Source organism: Sminthopsis crassicaudata, chromosome 6 (genome assembly GCF_048593235.1).
Source record: "Sminthopsis crassicaudata isolate SCR6 chromosome 6, ASM4859323v1, whole genome shotgun sequence".
Lineage (NCBI taxonomy): Eukaryota > Metazoa > Chordata > Mammalia > Dasyuromorphia > Dasyuridae > Sminthopsis > Sminthopsis crassicaudata.
The window spans coordinates 170,369,243-170,391,463 of NC_133622.1; the positions used below are offsets into that span (position 1 = coordinate 170,369,243).

At 34.7% G+C, this 22,221-nt stretch overlaps 1 protein-coding gene across 1 annotated transcript in view; it reads right to left on the minus strand.

Moving 5' to 3' along the window:
* Positions 1–22,221, minus strand: part of FAT4 (FAT atypical cadherin 4) — a 222,119-nt gene that overhangs the window by 114,746 nt on the left and 85,152 nt on the right. The window contains 2 exon segments of the mRNA XM_074274562.1: positions 2,028–2,289; positions 12,780–12,911. Of these exon segments, the coding sequence (XP_074130663.1) occupies positions 2,028–2,289; positions 12,780–12,911 (394 nt within the window).

Below are 22,221 nucleotides of genomic sequence, written 5' to 3' on the forward strand. Positions count from 1 at the left end.
AATATACAGGGGATGAGTTAACAGCATAATTTTTGTTGTCAAAGCTTTTTAAGTTGTGGGTGGCAATCCCATATGGGATCATGTAATTGAAAGTGGGGGTCATGAAATTATTATTTATGATAATTAAATGTGTGATTTATATACTTATTTTATATATCAACATATCTGTAAAAATGTTTTGGTCATGAGTTGAAAAGTTTCAGAAGCCCTGGTTTAAATCCTGTATGACTCTTTATTACCCCTTGGCAAAGATACTGCAGGTATTGGGCATTTCCTTCTCCAGCTCATTTTACAAATGAGGAAACTGAGGTAAATTGAGTAAAATGACTTGTCAAAGGTCACATAGATAGTAAATGTCCAAGACCAGATTTAAACTCGGATGAGTTTTTCTGACTCCAAGCACAGCATTCTATTCACTGCATCACCAAGGTGAACCATAATACTTTTAGTCAACAACAAAGAGCATTGTTTTATATATCTATACAACTGCTCATAGATCATTAGACTGCAATGACAACAGGAAAGCAACTTATTCTAGGATAATTTTTTGCCTGGATCCTATTAAGAAAGATGAAAGAAAAATAACAACAAATGACCCAGACTTAATAGGTTAAAGTTTGCAAAAGATCTCATGTAAATTAATTCATTTAATTCTCTAACACTAGAGAATGAATGTTCCCTACAAAACACATATCCAGTCATAAATATTGCTATATAAAGAATTAAAACACTTTAAGAGTTGTTATGAAGAACCTTGTAGTTTGTAAATCTAGAAACCTCAACTTCCTGTGTTCTCAGAACCTACAATTATGTCAAGAATTTTCTTTTATGATTTAGTCCAGTCTCATTACTTTGACTTCATATTGTTGTGATAATCTCATCCAATGTTGTTAAAGTAAAAGTGAAATTTCAGGATTTCTAATAGGTAAGACACAAATTTTTTATTTAGGCAAATAACTCAATTTCCAAAATAAAAATAACATTAGCCACTATCTTCAAGTAGAGTCTGATAAATTAGTGTGTGTGTGAGAATAATCCAAAACATCAAATCCATTTCAACCTCTCTTCTAAAAGATTAGATAAATTTGACTTAATCAATATTACATCTATTTTAGATGGAGTAAAATATCAAGTGATTTTCATACTAACAACAAACATTTGCATTTCTCTTTGTGCTTTTTAAACATTATTTTCTGGAAAAAAATTAAAAAATATTATATACTTAATAATTTGTAATCAATTTTCTACTGGTAGTACTACATTGGAATTATGATTCAACACAGTCACCATTCCAAACTAAGGCTATACACTAACATTCTTGTGCATAGTATCACCATCGTAGAGGGCTAACCCAAGAGTCCTATAAGCTTTGTCAGCAGAATACAAGCTTTGGAAACTTCTACCATGATAAAAATAGTAGCATGACTGAATGATTAGTTTTGTTATCTATTTCTCAACTGTCTAAGTGCTAACCTTGATTAAAATGGAGATGTTCACCACAAGTTGCCTATGGAAGGATAAGTACTCTTAGTTAGTCTTAAGATACAAGCAAAATTTGTTTTGTCTGTTAGAAAATGTAACAGATATTTTATATATTAAGTAACTGAATGGTATTCCAGCTTTCACATAAACTCCTCTAGGATAGGTATAATAATTCATATTGTTCTTTTTATAGCTATTGTCTAGGATAGGCCTTATATATCAGAGAAACATAACACATTATTGCTAAAATGACCTTTAAAATTTTAAAGACATTCTGAATTAATCCTAAAGACAAGAATTGAATATCCAAAAAAGTGATCATTATCATCATAATTTATGCAATAATATACTGAAAAGTTAAACAGAATTTTGGAATAGGTTATAATATTTATGAGAGATTATTAAGTGTCTCAATGGCCAGCAATAATTTTATGGCAAGTAATTTGTAGCAAATCTAAATTAAAATATATTAGCAATAGCAACTGAAGAAGTAATGACAAGAGTCAAAAAAGGTAGCTACAGAAAATGGAGTGTCTATCACTTACCAGGTGTGGTATCTTCTGGTATGTCAAAAGAATACACAGGTCTGGAGAACTTGGGTATATGGTCATTCACATCACTAATGGTGATGTTTATCCTCATATCTGAAGACTGTAAGCCATCGTCTGCTCGGACCAGCAGGGAGTACTTAGAACGGCGTTCTCTGTCCAAGCGCTTGGTGGCAATCAATTCTCCTGACTCAGGGTCAATATGGAAGCTGTCATCTGCACCACTAATGATTGCATAGGTGACAAGAGCATTGGCACCCTAGAAGAGAAAGGAGAAGCATCTAAATTACCCATGAGAGAAAAATAAAAAAGTAAAACTTCTTGTGATCAAATCATCAAAATATTTATTCTATCAAACTTTGATATCTTGACTTGTGCTTGACTTGGATTTAAGTGAAGTAGAGCTGCACAAAGTCCCCAGTCCCAATCCCTCTTCCAGGATTATCAAAGTCCTGTAGCAAGACAAAAATCAAGGAAATGGCCTGCATGCAGTCGGAGACCTAGACACTCCAATGCCTGACCAAGCTCTAACCTCTCCATAATACTTATTTAAGCTGCTTTCATGGCTGTTGGAATGATTTGTTCTCATCTATCCATCCTGCTGAGGAAAGTCTTCACATGCTTAGGGTAGATATCCCTCTAATTCAAATGGGACTGATGCTTATTTGTTACCCTCAACCTAGGTTAGCCTGTCTGCTGAGACAATTTTACCAAGACGTGGTTGCTGTGCGTGTTATAACTACTTGGAGCCAGAGTTGAGTTGAATGAAGGAGAACACCAAAGGTGAATAAACAGCCCTGAAATGGGCTCAGCAGCTCTCACACCAAAAGTACTAGTCCTCTTGGACACCCTGTACACCCCTTAAAATGTCACACTATGTAAACAATGGATGATTACTGTTTCATTCAATTAATAAAAAATAAGCTTCTAAATCCTGTGTTAACACTTTTAGACATTCAACAAAGATATTTAGTTAGCTATCTAAGTCACACAATGTGTCTTAAAGACTACTGTATTAAACCTGGAGTCAGAAGTACTAAGTAAGCATCTACTATGTGTCAGGAAATGTAATAGACCTTGAAGACATTGATGTAAAACTGAATCATCTCCTAACAAGCAGGACTTTACATTTGATGAGACACCATATTCACAGATAGGTAATTATGGGATATATAAAAAAATAAAAGGTTTTATTTTGTTAGGATGGGAGAAAAGTTGAGTTCATCAATAGAAAGTAAAAAGAAGAGAGGACCCATGACAAAACCTGGGAATACAATCAGTAAACCCAAATTTAGGTATGAAGTTTATAGAGAAAGTATAGAGTATAGAGAAAACTGAAAAGGAAGGAAGAAAATCCCATCAAGGCAGTGCCATGAAAATTCAGGATATACAGCAGAATGTAGACCACCGAGAGATCAAGAGAAATGAGCAAAGACAATAATTAGCAATAATGACATCATCAATGGCCTTGGAGGAAGCAGTTGAATGGAATAAAGTGGACATGAGTTGGATCACAAGGATTGAGAAGGAAATAGGAGGTGAGAAGGTAAAAAGAATGACAGAGAGCTTCTTTTCCCCAGTAGTTTGTTTTTGAAGGGGAGAAAAAGTTTAAGACGATTGCATAAAGCATGATAGACTCCAATGAGGTGGTTTTTTTTAAAATGATAGAAAAGTCTTGAACATGCCCAGAAAAAAGCACAAGAAAACCTGTGGATCAGGAGAGTATGACAAATAGGAAGAAAATAATGAAAAATAAAGGAGCAAGCTCCAAGGAGGTTGTACAAAGAGACAGGATGAAGTATGCAAGTAGAGAGGCCAAAATTGTCAACAACAGGGACCACTTTATCCTCTGAGAATGGAGCAAAAGTGAAAGTCAAGGGATACCTGGGATAGGAAGAACTTGAAGAGTGCACTTGGAAAGGACCAAGTGATTGAACAGGTGGCAACAATGGTTTGATTATACATCAATTTAAATCTAGCCCCAGAATTGGGTTCAAATGTGTAACTACTTATATATCTGAGTGTATATATGTGTGTCCATGTATATTTATATACTATATTCTTCAATGACTGGGGTATGGAACACAGATAAGGTTATTGTGTGTATGAATGTGTGTATATGCATATTTGTATTGTATACATATGTGCACATGCATGCATAAATATTATACACATATGTATGTATCCCTAAATTCCTTGGGCCTGACATATAGATAGTTATGTGTTTATTGTACATTATACATACATGTAAATATTTATACCTATATAACAATATACAAAGACCTATACCTACATATGTATGCAGGTAAGTAATTTCAAGAAGTTTACATATATGAAAAAATAATTAAAATATTAATGAAAGTCTAAGTTTCAAATGAGTAGTATAAACAAGATGACATGTATAATGGGGGGAATTCATGGAAAGGATATTATCTGGGTAGAATTTTATAGGTTGGGTAGTAGAATTTAAAGGAGCAGAAACATGGCATGCTGTATTTGGGAGGAAGAAGCAGAGGACCTTGCAAGGAAAGAAAGCAGCATGAACAAAGCCAAGAAGAAAAGCCAATTAGACTTTTCATCTGGAAACAAGTCTTAATTTAGGGTAATGGTAGGATACGGGAAAAGTAGATAAGCATTTTATTTATTTATTTTTTTTTTTTTTGAGAGCAATGAATGCCAATTTAATGTTTCATCTGGGGCAAGTACAGGGTCTTTAACATAGGTATTTCATCAATGTCAGTCGAATGCATGAAATCATTATTTCTCTGGGCTCCTATTTCCTCATCTGTAAAATGAGAGAGCTGAATTAGATGATCTCAAAGGTTGCTTCCAAGTCCAACATGCAAAAGTCTGGGCAACTATAGTTACTAATAGATTCTGAGACTAGGACTGCCAAATGGACATAGGTACTTTAAGATGGAGGAAAGCTAGCTTAGAGTGAAAGGATGTGGAAAATAAAAGAGGAAGGAGGGAGTTCAAAGGCTTCTTTCCTTGTTCTAGTACCAGATGATACAGAGGATTATACCCTACCAAGTACTGGTTACTGATCAGAAGGCCATTAGTGTCTTTTGAAAGTACAGTTTTGATAGAATGGAAGCCAGGTAACATGGCTTTTAAAGCTGTTACATCAGCTTCTATTGTTACTGATTTTTAAATCAAAATCAAGTCCACAACAATTCCATTTTTAGTTTGTTGATTATCTTTATCATCCTTAAGTAATCACACCAGAGTGTTCTTAATATTAAAGGCTTTAAAACTGACTGGTGTGTTTTGCTGACCTCCACAAGTTAAAAAATGAAATCAGAAGATTAAAATAGGTTTGTAAGACATTTGTCTCAAGATTCCTCTGTAACTAGCTGTTAATGATCTGGATTTGTTAATTTATCTGGAATTAGTGATGCTTCCGAAATCTTGATATTGTCACAGCCCGTAGCAACAAAAGCTTGAGAGGAGAAAATTCTTGCCACCATAGTTCTTGTTTCTGTCAAACTGTTCAACATCAGAAACTGTTATTTTATCAGTGGGAATTACATGACAGAAGGGCTAGGACCATCTGCTTTGCTGCTTACCCCTAAGCACCATGGGACCTTTCTATTTGACCTGTAGCTGAAACTGTCCATATATGTTATCTCCCCTATCAGATTTGATCTCCTGGAGATTAAGGGCTGCCTGCCTTACTTTTCTATTTGTTTTCCTAGTACTTTACAACATCATAAATACTTAACCAATGTTTCATTGATTAATTCATTTACCCTGATGTCCAAAATGCTTTTAACTAGAAACATGTAGGAAAACAAAGCTTAGGAATTCTCAAAAGTTTATTAAACAAAACATGGACATTTATGGAACTCTAAATATAAATTAGAGGCTAAACTCATAATAAATAATTTAATATCTCATAGACATCTTATCCATCTACCATGTTAAATATTCACAAAGACCAGATATTTTGAAAACTTAAAAAACAATTATTCAGTATTTTAAATGGTATTGCTTGGAACATTTCATTTCATTCTCTCTTAGGTATTCACTCTACATTCTATCTCTTGTCATTGTGGTTCTGTATAAGCTAGAGCTCATGCCTGGAATGCTCTCTCTTCTCACCTCCACTTCTTGGAGCCTCTTGGTTCCTTTAGGATTCTACACATTAATCCTACCTCCTAACCATATCCATTTTGATATTTGTACCTGAGAAATCATTTCATATACACTTTAGATTAAAACTGCATTAAGACTTTTTAGATTTTGTCTCTTTTTTTGTCTGTGTCTCTGTCCCCACCTATACGCATGCACATATATATAATATACTTATATATTTATACATATATATATACATACATTCATATATATATAACATATATTATATATTATGTTATATAATATATTATACATAATTATTATTATATATATTTGTGTGTATACACACACACAGAGAAAGTATTAATAATATAGAAAAAGCTTCCTGGGGGAGAAAATCAAATCCAGCAAATTTTGCTTTAGAGATGACTTGATTGGGTATTGAAGGGTGATTACTTTGAATAGTCCTCAAGTCTGCACCTTGATCATTATGCAAGACCAGGGATTTCCCATGTATTCTCCTGCTGGCTCTTGCTTAGAAAGTGATAATCACATCAACATAACCTTTACTTCTGTGACAATCTACTGTTCTAAGATTCTTGAAATTTTGAGTTGTGAGTTGCTTAGGTCAAAGTTCCTAGACTCCTAGATCCCTCATAATCTTCTATGTTAGTCCCATTTTCCTCATGTCCCTTCTTTTCCTGGGGCAGGAGGTTAAACAGCTGGTAAAGGACAGAGTAGGAGAATCTTCTGTTTTTCTCTCTCCTTCCTATTTTCAAATGTGCTTTGAAGTTCTCATCCTATTGGATTTTTCTTCTGTCCTCTGAAACCTGATTTTTGTTATTAATAAATTGATCTTAATATTAGACCCATGATTTCCCCTTAGTACTTATACCTTATGTTCTCTGTATTAGGAATTAATCTGGCATGGTATATAGAGAGCCATCATCAAATCCTCAGATCAGAATCTAGAAATGGAATTCAAATCTCACTTCTTAACACTTACTGTGTAATCCTGAGTAAGCAACTTAAACTCTTTCTTCTAGACTACTCCCTTATCTAAAATTCCTAAAAGAAACACTCACCTTCATTGGTAGAGAGAATTTTCTTATCCAGAATTCACAGATCCAATCTCTAATCCCTATATTTTATATTTAGATGTTCTTGTTTATATTGTTAGCCCTAATAGCAAACATTATGAGTAGAAACTTTCATTTTTATCTTTGCATTCCTAACACCTAGTTACATGTTCATTAAATAGTAAATGCTTAATATATGCTCACAGAATTGGATTGAATTTAATTGTAACATACATATATACATATATATGTATATACATATATGTATGTATTTTAATTTTGTGACAATCCCTTTTCAATATTCCCTAGGATGACCTATCCAGCAAGATGAGCATCTCAAAGCACATCTGAAAATAGGAAGGAGAGCTAAAAGCAGAAAATTATCTTACTCTGTCCTTCACCAGCTGTGTTTAACCTCCTACCCCATGCAGTGCTTGTGTACTCAGGTGTATCTGGGGTACGCAAAACACTTTTCTCTAATCTTATGGCTAAGCTAAAACATTCAATGAGAATTTTAGATTTCTGAGCTGATTGCATTTTTAAAAAATAATTTATTCCATTTAACAAGATATTTCGCTTTTACTTTAATGAATCCTAGCTATCAAAGCACCAGCATTCAGGATTGATTGATAAAACTGGTGAGCCTGTGAAAATTAGATAAAAAGCAAAGAAAAGACAAAAAACAAAAAAATGGTACTACTGAATGCATTTTTTTTTTAAGTCTTGGAAAAGCCTTGCCTGCAACCTGACTCAAGGAATAAGAAAACTTCAAGGTGTCCGATAATTAATGCATATGGGAGAAGGATGTTGGGGAATATGAAGGTGAACACTTCTTTCTTTCTTCCTTTTTCTCTCTTTTCTTTCTTCTCTTCCTTCCTTTCTTCTTTCCTTCCTTTCTCCCCCCTCTCTTTTCTTTTTCATTTCTTTCTTTCTTTTTTCCTTCCTCCTTTCTGTCTCTGTCTGTCTCTGTGCCTGACTTGTCTGATTCTGTCTTGTCTATCTCTCTGTCTTTTTATTTTTCTGTCTGTATCTGTCTCTCTGTGTCTCTGTCTTTCTCTCTTTTCTGTCTCTTTCTTTTTTCCTCTTTTTATTCATTTTTCCATACCAAAGGGCAACTAATGTGGCAAACTAAAAAATGTTTGGTGGATGGTTGACAAACTTCTGGCAGGAGCAATGATTTAATTAGCTCTTATGAAAGGTCTCCTTATTTATTTAATATCCCCCAATACACAACATCAGCAATACCGCAAGAAACAAATATCACGTTTCTCTGGCTAAGCCATGGAAATAATGTTGCTTGAAAACATTCTGCTCTCCAGAGGAAACCCAGAGACAAAGGCATAGGGGAAGGAATTCTCAAAGTAAATAGCTATAAATTGCAAATGCATTTTACAGCTTTAAGTAACATTTTAAATAACAAGTCCAGCCCTAGGAAACAAGGAGCAATCAGCCCAGTCCAATCCATTAGGGCCTGAATCATTCTGTTTATACAGAGATACCCAAAAAGTCACATGCTTCCTTAAAGGGGGTGGAGTGGGAGGCCGAGTAAGATGGGGAGGGAATCAGTATCCTACACATGTTTCAAATGATATTTAAATAAAGCTCCACATTTACAAATTTGCAAATTTAAAGCCATAATTCTTTTCCTCTGGGATCCTCCTAGAGTGACTTAGATATATTAGCTTCAAAGACTTCGAAAATCTATATCTATAGTGAAATGAAAAAAACAAACAAAAGCAAAAACTTGTCAGCACTGATCTCTGGAACTGTGGTAAATGAGCATTGCATTATGTAACAGGAATTGTGCAGTCATGACTGACTTTTGAGATCCTTTTTGAAATTTTCTTGTCAAAGTCTTGCTGTAGTTCATTTTACAGATGAGGAAACTGAGCCATATGGGGTTAAGTGACTTGATCAGGATCAAACAATTAGTAAATGTCTTAAGCTAGATTTGAACTCAGGAAGATAAGTAATCCTGACTCCCGATATAGTGCTCTATCTACTGAGTCACATAGTTCAAAAATGATTTGTAGATGGAAGAGCTATTATGCTATTACAATCTCCATATTGCAGGTGAAGAAACTGAGGTTGAGGTGGGTTAAGTGTCTTGTTTAGAGTTAGCAAGTGTCTAAAACAGGACACGAAATAACTTTTTTTTTGATTCTAAGTTGAGCATTCTGATGAAAGCACATTATAGAGTTTCCTTATTTAAATATAAGCTCCTTTAGGGCAAATTTTGTTTCATTTTTGTCTATTCATAGCTAATGTAGCTTAGCACAGTGTCTGATGAATTAAATTGATTAATAAATGCCAAAATCTCAGTCCTCCAACAAATATTGACTCGATTATAAGATACCTTCCAGCTTCCACTCTATGGTCCAAATGTTTCAGTGTGCATAAGCACTCCAAAAAGAACACACATGAATATTTGTACAGAATAAAATAGAAAATGGTGCATCATTTCTAGGTAGCTCTGAGCATTGCAAAGAGTTTACAATTATCTTTTTAAATCTTCACAGCAAGCCTGGGAAAGAGGTGTCATTTTGAACTCCATTTTTAAAAGCATGAATATTTGAACATTCTTTCCATGGGTCCACACATCTAGTAAGTGTCCAAGACAGAATTCAAACTCAGATCTTCTTGAAAAAATAATATTTTCCTTTGAGTTTCTACATGAAAGGCTTTTTCTTTCTTCCAATATGTCTTCAAAGACAGTTTTGATGCTGAGCTGTGATTGCAACTCTATCTTGAGCCCCCGAAGGAGCCATCTAAAATGAGCAGCCTCCATTTTGCTTTCTTGGAGCTGTCCCATATAGAAGACTACTTCCAGTTCATCTCTTTCTTAGGTCTTCAAAGGGATGGATTAAAAAAGAAATTGAAGAAAGGGTCAGATTTTTTTTCTCTTTTGAGGCTATTAATTTGAATAGGTAGGATAGGGAAATAGAGCTAGAGGTCCATCTACTCCCATCCAATCACTCTTTAATGCAAGGGGTCAGAAATACTTTTCACTTTTTTATGCCCCACCTCAAATGAATTTGTAATGAGGACTCCCTAGCTAAGAAGCTAAGCTTCCGAGCTACAGCTTAGCAATGTTTTTGGTAGGCACATTGCCATAGTGAGCATCATGCCCCCAGAATAGACTATAATAAATTATGATTTATACTTCTAATTGTAGAGTACTATTTATGTTTGACATCACTCAACTGAATCTCAAAGTGGCCAAACATGGCTTGTATTTGGGCAGGCTGAGTTCCTTCATAGGTTTCCCTTTCTTCCAGTATGTTTTCAAAGACAGCTTTCATGCTGAGCTGTGACTATGGCTTCAACCTAGTCCCCAAAGCATCTATCTAAAATGAGCAGTTCCTTTGGCGCTATCTCATGTAGAAGGCTTCTTCTCAGTTCAGCTCTTCTGTCTTGCTAGTGAACCAACCCTTAGCATCTTTCCTTGTTCTATCAGTTATAACCTTATATTGATTTCTCATGTCAGTAAGTTATTCGGACAATTTGGTGCCCCTTTGTGACAATCTGGTTATCCATTTGACTGTTCAGTGCACTCATTTCCTCCTCATGGTTGTTTCTGAGGAAGGTTTAGTTGCTCCTTCAAAACTTTAACCTACCAGACTAGGTCCAGCTCATCCAGTACCCCAAACTGCTGATGTCAGTCTCCACTCTTAGATGCCAAGTCTTCTTAGACTCAAACTGATTCAGAATAATCATAGAACAAATTTGGAGTGCTCAATGACAGCAGCAAGCAAGCATCTGATCCTAGAAGTCCTCAATAGCTAGAGCAGTGGCTATGGTCTTGGACAGGCCCATTATCTTCAGTTCCAAGTTCCTCTCAGCCTCCTTCAGAGCACACCTTATCCAGAAAGGAAGCCAGGCAATCACTAAACATTTCTTTGTAAAGGTCAGGAACACCTCCAGGAAACTAACCAGAACATTACATCTCTTTAGTCATCTTCTCTTTGCTGGTGAGAAGCCAGCTGGAATCCTCCTAGCCCACACTGAAGCTGCTGCTGCCGTTGCCCCAAGTAGCCCTCACTCACTTTTAAAGAGAGAAACCAGATTGAACAAACATCCCAGTCCCAGAAGGCCTAGGTATTCTGTGTGCATTGTATTCAGTCAGGCCTATAATACCAACATTGAGATGGAAGGAGAATTTTATTTTATTTTATTTTATTTTTTTTGGTTTTTTAAATTTGTTTTTATTAATCTCTAACTGAACTTTAGTATTCCTTTCAATTAAATCAAAATACTACTCTAAGAAAGGATACATAGCCTTCATCAAACTTCCAAAATACAAAAAGGAAAATAATTTATCTAAGAGGACATGGTTGTCAACAATATCTAATAATGTGTATAACAACATATAATAGTATAAATGTTTTTAAAGGTTTGGATATGATTTTAGGGTAAGTTTGGCAAATAAGCCTAAGAACTAGTTTTCTGAATTCAATATCCAGTGTCCGTTCCATTTTAGTCAAGTGAAATAACAAAATGTTTAACCACCTGTTCTATGGAAGGAGAATTTTAGAGAGTACCTAGTGCTGAAATGGGGAACTAGATGACACAGAGGATACCTGGAGTCAGGACAACTTGAGTTCAAGTCCAGTCTCAAAATGTACCAGCTGTGCAAAGGCACTTGACCCCTTTCTGCTTCACATTCTGTGCTTTCAAATGTGCATCATAATCGCACTCTTCTCACAGACTCAAATGAGATCATACTTGTAAAGTGTTTGGCAAACCTTAAAATGCTATATAAATGCTAGATATTATTATTAGCTATTAATTCAACCCTCACAATTTGGAAATAAAAAATTAAAATTCAGTGAGAGGAAGTGGCTTTCCAGGGCCACCTATGTTGGGATGGGAAGAGAACAAACATTAATTAAGCAACTACTATGTGCCAGGAGTTGTGCTAAAAGCTTACACATGGAGTAAATAGCAGAACTGGGACTCCAACCTATGTCTTCTGACTCCAGATTACTATCTGGAATTTTTACTAGATTATTTTGCCATCCATTAGCATTTGTCAAATTATGCCTTAGTTATTAACTTTTATTAATGAAATGGAACCTAGTACAACATGAGATTATGAGTTCTTTCAGAGCAGACATTTTTTTTTTCTTTCTTTGTATCCCCAGTGTTTAGCAAAGTGTCTGGCACAGAATAGTTCCTTAATAAATGCTTGTTGATTTGACTTGCATAGGAAAAATAAACATTTTATAAAGCTATAAACCCCTAAGGTACAGAGAAACATAATGAAGGTTCTAATTCATGGCTCTTGTGTGCACGCAAGCAAAGCAGAATCCCATAACATAAAGTTAGCAGGCACAATTGTCCTTGTTTTTTGAAAATAATAGTAATATGAAAAGAAGTGGATCCAGGCTCACAGTGAACTTTGTCATGGCCAGTGATCAAAGAGACAAGAAATGGCTTTATCTATGTTTCCAATCATAGGCTTCTTCCATCTGGATTCAGGAATTAATGGTCTTTGGGAACATACACCCAGTCCTTAACCTTAATGAACATGCCCATAAGTGGTTCAGACCATTAATTACATGGGAACCTTAGGAATCAAACTTAATGCTACCTCATCAGCATCCATAGCAGTCAGTTGCATTATCCTGGAGCCATCGCCAATATTCTCTTCTACTGTCAGATCAAGTGTATCTGTTGGAAATACTGGTGGATTGTCATTGATATCCTGGAGCGTTATTTCTACCTATAAGAGAATAAATAATGTAATAATTAATACTTATTTTATGAAATAATTATAATATATTTAAAACATTAATACCACATTAAATACCAGATTAAACATGCATACTCAATGAATGATTCTAATTTGACAAGAAGCACTCACTCATAATTTAACCATCCAAAGGAATAAAAACCTTCTACATCACAGTCAGCAGAAACATCTCTGCGGATAGTATTAAAATCTCCAAAGGAAAATCCCAAAGAGCCTAAATTTTATACTATATAAATTCCTTGAAAGACCTGGAATATTTGGTCTGGAGAAAGGAAAATTTGAGAGTTAATAATGACTATTTTTAGGTAATTGAGGTTCTGTGATGTGGAGGAAGCATTGGACTTGTTCCACTTGTCCTCAGAGACTAGAACTAAGAATGACATATGAAAATCACAGAAGTAAATGTATTTTTGAAGTAAATAATACTTCCTAATGATGAAAGCTATCTGAAAATGGAATGGACTTTCTCAGGAGGAAATGGATTTAATAGCATTAAAGGACTTGAAGAAAGGACAGATGAGTACATTTCAAGAATGTTTACAGGTATGGATCAATAGATAGAGAAAGCATTTATTACATATTTACACGTCAGGAGATGTAGTACAAATGTAATACAAATGTAAGTAAAAGAAAGTATCAGACTTCCAAAGAGTTCTAAAGATTTGTCTTTTTGTTTTTAATTGTATACCACTCCTTTGTTATAGGTTTTTGGTTAAGATAACTATGTAAAAGGGATGAAATGTGGAAGAAGATTAGGTTAAATGGCTTCTGAGAGCTTCTGATCTGACACTCTGTGATATATTAATAAATGTACTCTGACATGTTGCTTGGAACTGATTTAAATTATCTTCCCAAAGAAGTTCCACTTAGAAGCTATGATTGTCATCCCCTTGTTTTGACCTCAAGGAAGAACCACTGAGACTGAAGATCATACATTCTTTAAAGGCACATAATGTAAAATCTTCTCCAAGATGGCCACCCATTGGCAACAAAGTTCTGGGCAAAGAAAAAAAAATCACATTTTTAATGGTTGAAAAAAAAAATCTACATTCTTTCCCCCTTAAACAGCATACCTCAACTTTGGAAAACAAAACAAAACAAAACATTTTCCTTTCCTCTCTCCTTTTTCACTTCCATCCCAGTACTGATTTTCAACTCAAGCTAAACAAACATTCCTTTAACATGTAGTGTTTATAGATTTTTACAAATATTAGCAGCTTTGTTTGAGTGATCCAAGCCAGGGTTATTTGCTTGGTGCCCTACCTAAGCAAAATTGTTTAATTCAAAAGACTGCAGAAGTCTGAGTAAATACTGGGAGCCATGTGCTTCCTCTTGGAACTGGTCCCTAAAAATTCAAACCATAACTGGGGGGGACACCAAGCTGAATTACTGATAAAAAAGCAAAAGTTGCTAAAGAAAAATAAAACAATATGATGGCTCAAGGAGTTGCTTTGCTGAGTTCCGACCAGACACTTTGTCTCATGAACTGAACTGAGAATCATCATATGAAACACAAGAACAAATGGATTCAAACTTTGGAGATACAAACTCCAGCTGTGCTATTAAATACATTTGTAATCTTGACCAAGTTAGCCCTCCTCCATGGGGCCTCAGTTTCCCTGGGTGGTCCTCACTCTGGGTCCTCTCATCATGTTTCTACACTCTTTTGGTGATGTCTTCAACTGCTATGGTATTATTATGGGTATATCTAAATCTATATTTCTAGCCTTTATCTCTCTCATGAACATCTCTAAATGCTTGAAATCTGCACTTGAATTTCCCTTAGGCATCACAAATACAACATGTTCAAAATAGAAATCCTCATCTTTCTCCCTAATCTCATTATTCCTCCTAATGTTTTATTCAACTATAGTTGCCTAGTTTTCTTATCCATGTGTTCTCTAGATGAATGAAATCATAGATCTAGTCCTTTGTCTAAATCTTATTTGAACTTCATTCACGTGTGTATATGTATATGTAGGTGGTGCAGTGAATAGAGCATCTGAAGCCCTGAAGTCTGGAAGATCTGAGTTCAAATGTGACCTCAGACACTTAACATTTTCTAACTGTGTGACCCTAAGCAAGTCACTTAACCCCAATTGCCTCAGCAAAAGTAAATAAATAAAAGGAGACACCAATTCTATCAGATGAAAACAAATTCCCAGTATCCAAAATGTTTGTGGCACAGGACACACTTCTCCAAAAATGGTTAATATTCGATAGGTATAGCAATGGAAGCATGATTAAAGAAAGCATTAACTTAGGATCTTTTCTTCTCTACTTGGAATGAGGTTTTCTGCCTTGTGGTTTCCCTCCATGACCAAATTCCACCTTCTGAAAATTTTATTTTGTCCTCCCACCCCCAACTCCACCCACTTTTGCTAAAGCCTCTCCTCTAAGATTACCTCTCTACACTCTGTATATATCATTTTTGTATGTACATAATTATTTCAATGTTGTCTCCTCCCATTAGGATGTAAGCTTCTTCATGACAGGATCATATTTTTTGCCTTTTTCCTAGTACTCAGCACATAACAAGTTCAAATAAATTCCTCTTGGCTTACTGACTAGTAACCCTAGAGCCCAAGTTCTTCTGTGCCTTATATGTAAGAACCAGAGCACAGCTGGAGGTACTCTGTGTCCATTAGATACTATCTCTTTCTTCACCCATCATTTCTTAGTTTCCCAAGTCCACAAGATCTAGAAGGTCAAAGGGCGGTCTCTGACCTAGTATCAGATTCATGCCTCTGTTCCTATTGTATTTTGAGTTATTTGAACTTACTGGATTCTGGTGCTGACCTGTTGAAGATCTGGTTACTTCTGCCAAAGTGACTAGGATCTTAAATCTTTGACAAATTGCTTATGATATTTAATTACTCGCTCTATATTCACCAATTCACAGATCATCAGCACTTTTGTTGTGCTCTCCAAGCCCTTTGCAATAATTTTGCAACCTACCTAATTTTTCTTGTTTCCTGATTGCATCTTTGTCACAACTACAGCCAGACTCGGGTATTTTGTATTTTGATCTCTCGTACCATTTGCCACACATGTACACAAATATACATGAATGAAATTTAAATAAGATTTAGACAAAGGAATTATAATGCAAAAAAGACTAGATCTATGATTTCATTCATCTAGTGGATACATGGATAAGAATACTACCTCTACCAGCACAGATCAGGCCTTCTCTCCAATGTTTAGTCTAGGAGAATTGCCGAGATCACAGAGATGAGTGACTTGCCTGCAATCACATAACAATATGTGTCAGAGGGAAACCTCAAACTCAAGTGTTCATGGCAAAAAGGCTACAGTGCTATGACTGCCTCTTAATGAAACAGCACCATCTTAGAGGACTTCTTTAGCTCAAAACTTGTTTTCTTTAAGAATATATACAAAATGAATCATTGAGATTTACTTTTAATCTCTGGAATGATGAAGCAATGCTTAAAGCCTTATAAGAAAATTTAAACTTCAGACCATGTGTCACATGCATGACATTTTGCAAAGGCAAAAGGGATGAAAAAGTAGACCACTCTTCATGACTATTAATCCTCTGTATATGTTTGCATGTGGGGACCAAGCACGCAGGTTTTCTGGAAGGAATTTGGGCACTAATAGCATGATTGACCAACTGGCAAGGGAACAGATTGTAAAATTCAAAGGTTTCTTTTCACTCTTTTACAAGGATGGAGATGATCCTAAAAGAACAATGGAATTGGAGACTTTAATGAGGTCACTTAAATAGAACTCTATATTGACTGAATTAAAGGCTTTGATAAATGAAGAAGGTGCTCATAATAAAGGGAAAATTGGCTTTCAAGAATTTTTGACAATGATGGTAAATGACACAACCAGAAGGCAAAAAAAAAAATTGAAGAAGCAACCTTGTACTTGATAAGAATGACAAAATTCATGCAGAACTTTGCCAAGTGATGACAAACTTTAAAGAGAAGTTAATTGATAAAAAGGTTGATAACAGAAGAGAAATGACCACCATAGTGTATTTGAGCAAAAGATGATAGCAAAGTAATCTTACTGAATGTGTTAAATTTCTTGTACAAAATTATCTTTTCTATGTAACTTATCTACTCTTCTCTCCCATAGATGGATTTAAATCTTCATTTCTCCATGATTTTCTTCACTTTTTCTTAACATCATTATCTGCAAATTCTATTTTGGAAAAGTGAATAATTGTATTCTATCATGTCTCTCTCTCCCCTCTTTCTGTGTGTGTATATATATATATATATATATATATATATTTGTATATACACATATACATATATTTCTGTATATACATATATATATGTACACACACATGTATATATATATATATATATATATATATATATATATATTTACAGTTGGTTAAATGAAGGAATATCAAGGTATGCTTTTTTTTTTCTTTCTTTCTTCCTTTTTTCTCCCTCTTTTCTCTCTGTCTCTGTCTCTCTCTTTTTCTTTCTGAGTAGCAATACTATTTTGAATCAAAGACACTCAAAAAGATATAGTTTAGGTTGCACTATTTGCAAAATGGGTCTATGCTCATATACTATTTTTGTATTACTATTTCTGTACCAGGAAACATTTTCTTCTATTGTCATTTATTTTTAAAACTTTTTTTATCTACCCCCCAATTTTTAAATGGCATATGTCTAGAATTAATTTGAAGTTGTATGTTTTGATTTAAAAATACAATTTTTAAAAATCTTTTATTAAGCTAATTAAGTATAACTTGCATTAATGGTGGTTAAATAAACTTCTATAGTTGCATATGTACATATATAATATATAAACATGTATATATACTATTTATATGTATATATGTGCTATTGTATGCATATACATATTTACATATTTGTCCTAAATAAATTTAATCTTGGAAAATATGTTTCTCATCATATGACACTATTTGGGACCCAGGCAAATTAGAAAACAGAATGTGTCAATAATCCACTAACAGGTATCTCCCAAGGAGTCATCAGTACTTAAGTCCAGATAAAAAATTATAATTGAAAGGCTGTGACATTCAGGTGGTTAGCCTGAAGCATTCTCTGTAAGCCCGTGATGGGAGTCAAAAGCAGACATACAAAGTTGGATTGCTGTAGAATGACAGATGAAGAAAGTGGCTAACCTGGTCAGCCGCAGAGAGCTGTGAAGTCAACACTGCAGATGGTGGTCAGTGAGATCACCTAGTTCCTGCTTGCAATCCCTTTTCCACCTTCTCTATCTCAAAGCAGGAAACTGCTTTTGTTACCTGCCTCTTCCATCTTCCCTTCTAATAGTGAGGTAATGAAGGAGATATAAAGAAACAAACAAAAAAATACTTTTGTCTTTTCACAGTAAGTAGCAAAACAGCTGGCATTTGGAAGCTCCATTTCTAACACTTCTTCATTTTCATTTCTCTTCTATTTAATTTGATTTAATGAATCTAGATAGCAACCAAACTTGATTCTCTTTGTCTGTGTATGTATGTGATGGGATTAAGAAAAGAAAGGCTAGAATCCAATGGAAGGTGATTTGGATTCTTCTTTTCTCAGTAAATCAGAGATTAAGTGATCTAATTAGTTAGGGATAGAGTATGAAATTTATGGCCATATCGTAAAGACAATTCAGACACTAGACATTTCACTTTAAGTAGTTATGAGAAAACAAACAAATACAAATGAATTTTTGGAATCAATTAGGGTAGGACTAGAAGGAGCAGAGTGAAGAAGAAAGCTACTTCTACTTAGGGGATGTGAGTTAACTGGAGCCTGTTGCCACTTTTAAGCTAAGAATACTTTGGCACTAGTTGCTATTTCTTACTGTTCACTTTGAAAAGGCAGAGGAGTGGAGTTATTTGCAGCTATCATGGTTGGCTCATTAGCTGACCTTGTATGGAGCTAAGGAGTCAACTCAAGCATTCTTTAAACTAAAAAACACATTCTGGCTATCTAAAAATGTTGTCATCTTATTGTATGATCATAACAACAGGTCACATTTCTCTGTCCCAGAAACATTTATAAATTTCTTTCCCTTCAACCAGCCTATCTATCATCCTGGAACTAGCTCTTTTCTCAAGCAATAAACAAAGACTAATATCCTATTATATTAGCTCATTTTTAGTAAGAATCAGTAGCATGCATTTAGATTCAGTAAGATGCAGATCACATTTATATATGTCAAATATAGACCACTGAAATCCAAATCTCAAAGGGAATTTCATCATTTTATCATTTAAGACTTAAATCATCCCAGTTTCTTACCCCAAATTACTTCATTTACTATAAAAAGTGTCATAATTTGTATCTTTCCTTATTTTGTACTCCTGTCTCCCTCTTTTTCCTTTTAAAAACCACTGGACATTATTTTTTCATGGGCTTCAATTCACTGTTTCAGCATATCCAATACAATCTTCATGTAGCATAGCCAGAATCTATTATGGTTTTCAAGTGACTCATACTTCTGCTACGAGAAAGCCAGAATAAAGAACATTTACATTTTTTAAAAATGCCTCAATGGTCAGTACAGGTAATCTGATCTTGAATTCCAATAGGTATGTAAAGGATTTTGAATCCAGCATACTCCTACACATTATTATCTTCCCATTGATCTAAAAAAGGGGCTACCACAAGCTGGAAAAAAAAAAAACATTTGGGGGAGGGGAGATTGTTTGCATGGAGCCTCTGTACAAAAGTTTGGGTAGCTTGGGCAAGAACTGTAATTCTCTACCAAGAAAAATAAATAATGCAACTTCTCTCTGAGGGAAGAAATTCTTTGGAACATGCATGTATGTATGTTAAATAGAGAACTAAGATTTCAATATGTGATAGGAAATGCATTCTATCCAATTCAATAAGCATATATTAAATGCCTATTATATGTCAGGCACTACATTAGGAAGTGTAGAAACAAATTCACAGACAAAACAATAACTATCCTCGAGGAGTTTATGTTCTATTTATATATTATCTAATATAAAATCTTATTTTCTCTACAAAACTCCAGATAGTTTTATTTAAATGCCAGGCACTGCCTTAAATTCTAGGAATGCACAGAGAATCAATGGATACTACCTACTTTCAAGGAGCTCACAGTTTAAATCATTTATAAACATGTCATTGCTTAATGACTGCCACCAGCAGTTTTTATATTTTCTAAGACAGTAATCCAAACTTTAAATCATGTTTTATTAAGGACAACATCCTCATTTTTAGGATCTTGATACATGATTTTGTAAATATTGGTAACCTGAAATGCCTTCTTTATCAATCAACAGAGAAGCTTTAGACAATTTCCTGACCGTTGAGAGGGTAAGTGTCTTCACCAGGGTTATATATAAAGTAAAACAGATTTGGAATTTTTAAACATTTGGTATAGGAAAGCAAAAACTGGTATGGACTGGACTTAAAATCAGAGGATCTGGAGCAGATAGGTGACATAGTGGATAGAATACTGGTTCTGAAATCATGAAGACGTGAGTTCAAATCTCTCAGACACTTGACATATACTAGCTGTGTGACCCTGGGCAAGTCATTTAACTCTAATTTCTTTGCAACCAAAAAAGGAAATAAATAAATTCAGAGGATCTGGTTCTAATTCTGCTTCTTTATTATATAGCTTTAAGCTAGTTAATTAACTAGGCTTCAAGAGGTTGGAATAAATAGACTCCAAGATCCTTCTACCTCTAAATCTGAGATTCTAAAACTCCAAGTCAGGTTGCCTCAAATAAGACAACTTTTTATACATCCATTTTATACATGAGTAAACTGATGCTTAGAGATGTCAAGTGACTTGCTCAGAGTTTTACAACTTAGAAGTATCAAAAATAAAATTTGAACTCTTAACTCCAAAGCCAGGATTTTATCCAATATTCCACATAGTTATCTCCACAAACATTAATTAAGAAACTATACTGATTAGCTGTACTGGGATAGAAATTAAAATAAATCAGTCCTTCCTCAAGTTGTTTATGTTAAAACAAATGACAAAAGATATATTTTAGAATAGACCATTTATCTAACTTTCATATATGTAATAGCTATGACAAACTAAACAGCATTCTCAAGTAAAGTCAAAATGTTTCAGCTTTCTGGCAGCCAGCAACATAAGCTCATGGGATTCCAGTTTATTTATATCAGGAAAGAACATATGAGCAAAAGCAAACCTGGAGAGAAGCCAATCATCATAATAATGATCAGAACTCAGAGCAGCACACAACTCCACTTCTGATAACCAAATGTTTGTGATGGCTATTTGAGTGTGTGATGACATAAGAGATTGTGTGCTTACTGTGTTGTTCAAAAGTTAGAACCAAATAAGGATTTTTATTTTTAAAAGTAGAGACAATCATGTGCAGCCACATCAACTTTTTTCATGAATCAGCACTGTTTACGTGTTGTGTAATTGACTCTGCTGAAAAAAAAAGGCAAAGTTTTCAATTGTAAGCTAAGAATAACAATTAAGTTAAATATGCATAGTGTGGGGAAATTCATGGAAGTTATGACACTGTACTTAAAAAACACACACCCTAGATTTGTGTATAAAAGCCAGAATTCATTTAAATGTAGTGGACTTGTTTTCATATGCAGAACATCTTATAAGAATTAAAATGTCAAAAAAAATGTCACAAAAGTGTTTTTGTGTTTTTTGGGTTTTTTTTTTTGGGGGGGGGGAGAAGTGATTCTCTCTCCCTCCTCTCCTATCTTTCATTCCCATCTCCCACCCACCTATCTTCTTCCATTTTCTGTCTCTGTCTCTTCCCCCTCCCTTTTTTCCCTTCCTGTCTCTGTGTTTTTGTGTCTCCCAGTATTTTTTTCTCTCTCCCTTTCTCTTTCCCTCTCTTTCACTCCCTTTCTCCATCTCTCTTTTCCTTCCTTCCTTCCTTCCTTCCTTCCTTCCTTCCTTCCTTCCTTCCTTCCTTCCTTCCTTCCTTGCTTCCTTCCTTTCTTCCTTTCTCTTCTTCTGTAATTCCCCTTCTTCTACCATCCTGTTCCAATCTTCTTAATCTCAAAAGAACTTTACTTTGACAGTATATACTCAAGCTCCCATCCTCCAAGCAAAGCCTCTATTTTTCCTCAAAACTAAACTGGTGTCATATAACAAAGACAGCTGAATTTGAGGATAGAATACAGAAGCTTAAATATCAGCTCTGCTACTTATTAGCTTTGTGGGTCATCTCATCATTCTGATTCTCAGTTTCTTCATCTACAATCTCAATTAGATGCCTTCTAAGGTCACTTCCTACCCTAAAAAAGGATAACTCTGGAAATGGTAGTCTACAAACACTGTG